The 9,440-nt window shown below is 38.0% G+C and overlaps 1 protein-coding gene across 2 annotated transcripts in view; it reads right to left on the bottom strand.

Moving 5' to 3' along the window:
• Window positions 1-9,061, bottom strand: part of THBS4 (thrombospondin 4) — a 972,706-nt gene extending 963,645 nt beyond the window's left edge. The window contains exon 1 of one of the 2 annotated variants that reach the window (XM_044063723.1): window positions 8,908-9,061. In XM_044063723.1, coding sequence (XP_043919658.1) covers window positions 8,908-8,989 — 82 coding nt within the window. In that variant the 5' untranslated portion in view covers window positions 8,990-9,061. Of the gene's footprint in view, window positions 1-267; window positions 529-8,907 lie in introns of those variants that run through there. The other variant, XM_044063722.1, reaches the window with a different exon arrangement.
• Between the last annotated feature and the right edge of the window lie 379 nt (window positions 9,062-9,440).

Consider the following 9,440-nt stretch of genomic DNA (forward strand, 5'->3'; position numbering starts at 1 on the left):
GTATATGATGCAAGTAAAATTAGCATCTGATTATTCTTCTTAACTGTTATGATTAAGTGCCATGATTAAGAATATCGTATGCTTTTTGCTTGTTTGTTTTGTTGCCCTAGATTTAGCCTTGCTATTCTCAGATTCACCGATTTTCTTCAGAAAGTTGCACATGTATAAGGGTACAATAGCTGACCTGAGCCAACACTTCCACTCACTAAATGTATGTGGTCTTATCTGAAGATATTAAAGCAGGTTGCAGTAGAAATAATTGCTTACCTTCCATTGTGTAAAGAGAAGGGAACAATGCACACAGCTGAAGTGCAAATAAGACCAGCCCCTGTTTTGCAGTGGCCCACATTTTATCTGTATGCCTGCTCCAGATGGGGTGCCCTGGTGCTCTCAACACTGCTCCAAAGGGTAGAGATCAGTGCTGCAGGTCAAAAACAGACAAGAATATACCAGCCTGAGAATGTGATGTAGCAATCCACAATGAGGACACCCAAGTGAAAATATCCCATGCAGCACTCAGTCTGGAAATCACTGCTAAGCTAAACCATCTGTTATGATGTTTTATGCCTTTCTCAGATAGCTTTAAACTGAGAAGGCGTGACCAAAGGAAACAGCCCACCTCAATGGGTTTGGTTTCCTCAGCATAGTTTTATTAGTTTTTGGGCACATAAGCATCAAGTGAGTAGCACTTCAGCGTCTTTGCACCACACATCTACTATATCCGATACTGAAACAAGTAAAACTTGTAGAAATGAAACAGAATTAATTCCACACAGAGGCTTTCTCTGCTGTGCCACATTCACAGTTATAATAGAGAAGGGGCATACCAGCTAGTTACTGCAGAATAAAGGAAAAGCAAAGCCCGAACAACAGGGACATTGGTGATTTTTAAAGTGATGCATTCTACATGATTAACGTTCTAGGACTGATGACATATCTCTGAACTTCTCAGAACAAGAAATCTGGACAAAGATAAAAATAATGGGGGGGACAAATGCTCAAAAATAGGGACGGAGTTTAAATATTGCTGTTGTGAGCTTAGAAAGTTGCTCGAAAAATAGGTCTGCATTGGCATGCATTTTCTGAAGCATACGTAGCCTGAAAGTCAAATTCCTGGCATTATGTAGTGATTTTAATGCTAAGTGATTTTCTAGAAAACCCCAAATTTTATGAGGGACTGACCAAAAATATGAGGCAAAAATAGTGACATCCTGTGAAAATGTGGACAGTTGAGAGGTATGACTAATGAACATCAGCAGTCCCTAGAACATGAGGGAATTACAAAATAACAACTGCCACCTGGGAATTTGTTGAGGAAGGGTAAATACAAACACATAACTAATTTTAAAATTTAAGAGACTGCTTATTAACAGCTTGAGCTATTACATAGCAGGTTGTTCACAGTGGGGCAGTACAGTAAATACAGCATGTCCCAACCCATCTGGACATACCAACAAACACATATGGCAAAAGTATACCAGAGTCTATTGACATGAATGCCCCAGCCCAGCTTTGTTTCTAGTAGGTGTTTAAAGGTTATCAGTTAGTTTCGCTTCATTGTGCTTTAACAGAAGAGAAGAGAAACCTGGAAGAATCATTATGAGTTCAAGCCTCATAAATTACATGGCCCCTGGATGTTGTCTCTGATTTAATCTCTCCAGTGTTTTGTAGCTTTTTCCCCAAGGAGGAACGGGGGCAGTATGAGAGCCCTCCCCTTAGTGAATTTTCGGTAAACATAATATCAGCGGATTCCAAAGGGTAGAACAGCTATCCATGTGTAAGACGGCCAAGAAACTCTAACTCCATCATCAGTTTTAAGAGGAATGCATTCAAACCTCTATTTGCTGCATTTCCTTCTGCTATGTAACCATATAACATGTATATGATGCAAGTAAAATTAACATCTGGTTATTCTTCTTAAGTGCTATGATTAAGAATACCGTATGCTTTTTGTTTGTTTGTTTTGTTGCCCCAGATTTAGCCTTGCTGTTCATAGATTCACCAATTTTATTCAGAAAGGTGCACCTGTATAAGGGTACAATAGTTGACCTGAGCCCTAACACTTCATCTCGCTAAATGTATGTGGTCTTAACTGAAGATATTTCCTTCTAAAAAGAATGTAGAAATCTTTCTGTCCTACTGATTACATGGATGCTGAGAGGTATAATGCATCTGCTTGTTTTGCCACACAACGTATCCGGACACCTAAAAGACTAAGGCTCCAGTGGTGTGGGGTCATTTGGTAAAAGCATCAGCACGTTTCATGCATAACATACCCCAGGCTCAAGTGGTGTGAGGTCATTTGGTAAAAGCATCAGCACGTTTCATACATAACATACCCCAGGCTCCTGTGATGTAGGGTCATTTGGTAAAAGCATCAGCACGTTTCATACATAACATACCCAGGCTCCAGTGGTGTGGGGTCATTTGGTAAAAGCATCAGCACGTTTCATACATAACATACCCCAGGCTCCAGTGGTGTGGGGTCATTTGGTAAAAGCATCAGCACATTTCATACATAACATACCTCAGGCTCCAGTGGTGTGGGGTCATTTGGTAAAAGCATCAGCAAATTTCATACATAACATACCCCAGGCTGTTTTACATGCAGTAGGGAGTCTGGCAGTGTATAATTCAAGTGTAACTGCAGCCGGTTCCCTTTAAAGCATCACATATTATAACTGACGGGGGAAGGCAACAGAATGAATGCCTGGAAAAAAAATGCAAAGTCATTGATGTAAAGAAGCCTGACCTGAGAACTGAAGAGGAGGCTGGCAACAGCTTTCACATTCAGTTCCTGAAACTGTCAAAAGAACAGCAAACCCCACCTGCTTTAAAGTCTTCCTGACAACTTTACTTACCTGCATGTTTTACGGACTGAGGGGGAAAGCAGAGGGGAGCTTTTGCTTTACAAAACAGTCTTGTGTCAGTCAGTGTTTGGTCAAATCTATTCCAGAAAAAGGAATTCTGAAATAGTTTTCTAAAAACTGACCAATTACAGCCATGTTTGCATTCTGTACACTTATTTCCTGACAATGTAAGTCAGTACAAAGTGTGTCTGTATGTGTGTGGGGGGTGTTCCCGTCACCCATTAACGCAAGGTAAAAAAACTAATGCAGGGTAGGAAGACAGTCTATTGCTGGACATACACGCCCACACACGCGTGCACCCACACCGCCAGTTCAGCTACAGCATATCTTTGGAATGTGGGGGGGGGGAATGGGACAAATCACTCAACTGGAATACCAAGCACTCTGAAGCAGCAACTAATTTTGTTGCCTTTGATTTTTCATGCTATTATATTTATGCAAAGAATTCAGGAAAATATTATGATAATAGCAATGGTCACTCCTGACCCTCTCTGACATTCTGTTTTATTCACTCTCAACGACACTTCTCATTTCGGTCACAGCTCCACCATGCATATTGTTTGAAATGCCACATGATATGGTTAGACTAATATGCTACATTTTATATTTAAGACTAATTAATGTCCCCTTTCCAGCCCACAGTGAAAGCCCCATTAAGATTTGTTCACAGTCTAACCATGATATATTGAAGTGAATTGTATGGGAGTCACATCCATATAATGTGCAGGATTTCAGCTTATGTAGCTCATCTGTTGCCAGACAAGTGTGCTATGGAATATGTTACTAAGAGTCTGTACGGTGTGCCTATTTCTTGCTTTGTCATTTCTAATGTGCAAATGCAAAGAAGGTCCAGACAACGCCTACGGATGGGGCTGAGTACATTAAGTCAGCCATCAATGGTCAGAATTCATAGGAATGTTGTGACAGTGTCTGTGCTTATCTACCTTTTGTCACTTGGGCCAATCACTCTTCAGTACTACAAAGAGAATGACACATTACCTTTCCAAAGTTACAAGTCACCTACAAGAATAGCTACACCAGAATATCCGTTATGGAAAACACTTGTATCCTCTTTGTAGGGCCTTACCATCTGGGGACCCTATCAGAAGTATGAGATCCAATCCTACAAATCCTGACACTTCAAAAAGTATATATTATTAAAGGAAATAATAGTGAATTCCAGAGTAAATAATAAATTCCAGAACATATTGTTACACTGCTGGAGAATTTAACTCTGGACTTCTGTAACTCAGGGTAGGAGGTGCATCTTTTAGGTTCTTTCTAAAAAAAGACCAAGTAAATGTACATTTTAACACTTATTTTTCATTTATAGCAATCATTTATAACCAGCTTTTCTCAGGTTTAAAGTACAGATCAGTTTTCTCAACAAAATATGTAAATGAGTGGGTAATGAATTATTCCTCACTACTTCCTAGATACTACACTGTCCTACCGGCGTCAACAGCTCAGAAGGCTGTCCCTCCCCCTACTATTTAATGCTGGAAAAATCAGAAGACTGTGTGTTCTATTCCCACATCAGATGCTTGAATTCATCTATTCCCACATCAGGTGCTTGAATTCATGTTCTACTGCAGCACTGTAATGCAGGATAAAGGGGTGTTACTGTCACTCTTCTGAGGTGCGGCCCTCCTCCTGAGATGTTCAATCAAGGGCCCTATTTCTAAAATGGTGGATGCAAACGATTCCTCTCATAACATGTATTTAAAAAAAAAAATCATAGCATAATAAAAAGACTACAGGGCAGTTGTTAGTATGTATGGCAGTAACACAGCCTCAGTCCTTAAAGTTCATTTACATTGATAAAAGTTGTTGATTATACATCAAAGTATGATTTGCTAAATAGTGTTCATTTGACACTTTGTTGCTTCTGCTGACTGGGAGGGAGGGTTTTTTGTTTTGTGCTAGAGGGTTTGTTTACTGATGTATATTTGCTCAGTCTAACCAATTCTCCATGACTTATCTGCGTGTTCGGTCATTTTCCTTTTATTTCTATGTAGCATTTCATTATACAACTTTAAGAATCACTTGCTGTAATGAATACAAGTAGTTTTCCTTAAGCTGTTGAGAACAATGCCAGGAAACGTGGATAGCAAGCACTGTGCCTCTCTTCTTAGCATTTTGAAAAATAATATAAAATAATACCTGCTATATATTAATCTTCACAGTTTTAAACCTTATGTTTTTCTTTCTTGCCATTTGCTGTGTAAACAAAAATATTTATTTGCATAGATAGGTGCTCCGAATATATCTCATCACTATGTTGTATAATAAGGCTGTGAGACATTTTCATTATGTACTGTAGCAAAGAATGAAATTGTATTGTTAAATTTATCTAAATTTCTGCAAATATTTTACATTCTTAAGGGGGGAAATAGGCATCTTTGCCTCCATAGCTAAGAGCAAAAATCTAAAGATTTCCTTCAAGTATCAAAATTTAGTGTGCACAGGATTGTGTAGGCAAAAAGTTGCGTGATACATCATTTTTTCCCAAAACATAAGTGCCCCTTTAATACTGTTCTGAACAGTGTTTTGAGAGCACTTACTTTCCCATACTGTTTTCATCACACAAGGAAGTGTGGAAATTACTTCAGTTTTGCTCCCTGGTTTGGTGGGACTTTCCCCTCTAAACCTATAAACCTTTACAATCCACTCCAGTGATCACCACCATCTCAACTCTACCTCATTTGAAGGAACAGGTTCCTCATTCTGAAAAATACCATTACCCAAAAAAATCATTGTAAAAAAGTTTATTGTACATTCAAAGTTCATTTTTGGAAGAAAATATTTGGATATTTACCCTAAACCCTCCTGAGATCATGATGTACTCATTTTGGGGGGATATCTATGGCTATATGCCCTAAACCCTAAGTGAAGCAAAAAGGCTTTCATTTTGTCAGCCAGAATGCTGCACTTCACTTTCAATCCCTCAGCAAATGGGGGGTGGGGTGGGGGGGGGATTAGGAGATCCTAAATCTGCCTGTTTCACAAGCAGTATGCACTGAGAGGACACCATTTTACTCCATCCCCCATTTCTAGCTGTGTTATGAAATAGGATGCCATTACCCAAACACACAAGTCTATGGCTATTCTTAAGGGAGAGCAACTACAGCCTTGAGTGTCTTATTACACTTATAAGTGGCTTTTGGTAAATTAAACAAAATAAATAACCTTTCTGGCAGCACAGTTTAGTGGGTTGTTAGATGTAAACAAACCATATCCTGGTGAACTTAGTATAATTCTAGCAGTTTCCAGCTGTATATATGGGGAGTTTAAGCAAGTGACGGGTAATACTTTTACTTGGATCTACCTAGTTATAACAGAAAAGAGTATGCAAATATAATTGTGTGTGTCTGTGTGTGTGTGTGTGTGTCTGTGTGTGTGTCAGTGTTGTGTGTGTGCGTGCGCACGTGTGAGTTTGCACGTGCATACTTGTATGTATACACATACAGGCATTTAACAAACAGCTCATATGAAGACAGCAGATGGCTTTAAGAAGAATACTGTATGGTGAAAGACAACAAAGAAAATGAGTCCACAGAGAAGTACATAAAGAAGAAAGTAAACTTGGTAAAAACTGAGCAGGTGGAAATATGTAAATAGACATAGGTACAGGTATGCATATAAAATACAGAACACTATAGTTACGGAAATATTAGGACAAATTATTTATGTACAGTCAAAGCAGTGATGAAGATGAGGAGATATGTCAAAGGAATACAATTAGATGACAAAACATTAAACACAAAAGAGCGGAAAAGTTAACTTGAAGCATTTTTACACGGCAGCAAGACCCCCCCCTGCATACCCATGTGGGGGCAAGCCCACGAAATTGTATGCATATATATATATATATATATATATGTATATATATATATATATATATATATATATATATATATATACATCACACACACATACACACACACACACACACACACACACACACCCCTACTCCCCGCTGGCACCAAATTGAAGAAGGGGAACATTTTCCAAAATAAGAGAATTATTGCCAACCTACACTTAGAAATTGGACCAACAGTGATATTTCTTGTGGAAAATGGTGGTCTTTTCCTTCAGGTAAACTGACTTTACCTCGACCACCCGAAGGGGATATGATCCTTGATCCCAACTGCGTATGTCTTTTTTGGTTTTATCCTCAGGTTTTCCAGACAGAAAAGAGGATATCTGTTCATTTAAAGTGTGGACTATTGCAAAACATCCATTACACTGTTTTTAGAAGTAACAGTTCAAAACAATAGTATGAGTTTTTGTTTTTTCTCAAAATAATTTTGCAGTGTGTCTTCAGACACCACTAGTTCCACGAAGCATTTAGAAGTAATCAGCCAAGTACTCAGAGTTAAGGTTGTGAGGTTTGCTATTTTAAATACATATACCCCTCAACTGCCTATATTTTCATAGAATGTCCAGAGTTTTTCCTCATAATTTTGGTCCTATCCTCATAATGTTTGTGATTTTCTAGCAAATCCCTGAGGATTGAAGTCACAAAACAATAACGTACATTTGAGTTTTAGACTTCATATCCTTCAGAAAGTGCATGTTAACACAAGTCCTGTTATTCTAGCAACTTTCTAAGTTATAAGAGCAATATTTAAAAATTGTCCCTATTTGGGGCCACTGGCCCACGATTGCTAAAGGCTTTGTCCAGATTTCTTGCACTATGAATTTGGGATGTATGATATATACACACCTTTTCAAAGACTGAGATTATACAAAAAATGGAGAGGCTGTTATGTTGTATTTATTCTATATAAGGGAATCTCAATTTAAAATAATGCTTACCAGCTTGCAATCACATTTGATTAAGAACTGCTATACTGGAATCTGCAGTAACGAGTGGAATATTATTTTCCTAGTTGGTTTTATTTGGAAAATTATATCAGATTCAAATGCTCATATTGTTTCATATTAGTGTCTATTTAGGAAAGCCCTATTTTCACACATTATAGCTAAAACTTGGAATAATCTCCCCACATCTGTGACTGCTGCAGCAAATACCACTCAATTCAAAAACACCCTTAAGGCCCATCTCATAAGCTCTTGGCTCTGTCCATGTGTCACACAGTCCTAAGCTCTGCTACCTCTGCACTATCTCTACCTCTCTTTTCTTTATGCCCAGTAAGCATGGTTCTTCCAAATGTGATCCCCTGACAAAGTAGTGTTATACTTGTTGTAATCTCTGTCTGTTTCTCACTACAAACAGAATGTACATATGTAAATATTTTACTAATTTGAATAGTCTGTATTGCCATCCATCTCTCACTAGATTCACTAGATAATACTAGTAAAACAAATGCCTTTTCTACACGTTGTATAATATTAGTATGACTGTAATGTGCTATTTTTGATGTAAGTATTGCTGTAAAGTGCTATTTGAATTGTTTGTACTATTTCTCTATCTCTCACTAGATGCTACTAGTAGAACAGCACCAGTTTGAATAGTCTGTATTGCCCTCCATCTCTCACTAGATTCACTAGATAATACTTGTAGAACAAATGCATTTTCTACACGTTGTATAATATTAGTATGACTGTAATGTGCCATTTTTGATGTAAGTAGTGCTGTAATGTGCTATTTGAATTGTTTGTACTGCTTCTCCAGCTCTTACTAGATACTACTAGTAGAACAACGCCAATTTGAATAGTCTGTATTGTCTTCCATCTCTCACTAGATAAATACTACTAGTAAAACAAATGCTTTTTCTACACTTTGTATAACATTAGTATTGTTGTAATGTGCCATTTTTGTTGTAAGTTTTGCTGCAATGTGCTATTATAAGTGGAGCTTTTCTCCCCGGGGCTCCACTGAAAATGGACCTCGTCCAGTCGAACCTTCCCGGTTAACAAAAATAAAATAAATAAATAATAAAAATAGTGTCTGAATATCATTAAATGATACCATTACCAAAGACAGTGTCCACCAGTCTAGTCTATTTGTACATAAGAAACATTAACATTGATGAGTTTAAAGCAGGTTGCAGTAGAAATAACTGCTTACCTTCCATTGTGTAAAGAGAAGGGAACAAAGCGCACAGCTGGAGTGCAAGTAAGACCAGCCTCACTTTTGCTGTGGCCCACATTTTATCTGTATGCCTGCTCCAGATGGGGTGTCCTGGTGCTCTCACCACTGCTCCAAAGGGTAGAGTTCAGTGCTGTAGGTCAAAAACAGACAAGAATATATCAGCATGAAAATGTGCTGTAGCAATCCACAATGAGGGCACCCAAGTGAAAATATCCCATGCAGCACTCAGTCTGGAAATCACTGCTAGGCTAAACCATCTGTTATGATGTTTTCTGCCTACACTCTTTAGACAGTAAACACTACAGAAAGCCACAAAATGAAAGTTTTTAAACAGATAAAGGAGCAAAGAGACTCTACAGAATGCTTTTAACTGCAAACAAATCAGTTACCCATGCAGATTAGTTAATAGCAATAAAATTCAGTAAAAACTATGAGGCAGGCAATAAAAAGTGCTATATATAAATTGCTAGAAACAATAATCAGTATAAATAAGCAAAAAAAAAGGATAC

Source organism: Protopterus annectens, chromosome 2.part2, assembly GCF_019279795.1.
Source record: "Protopterus annectens isolate FY-2018-M chromosome 2.part2, PAN1.0, whole genome shotgun sequence".
In the NCBI taxonomy this organism is placed as follows: domain Eukaryota; kingdom Metazoa; phylum Chordata; order Ceratodontiformes; family Protopteridae; genus Protopterus; species Protopterus annectens.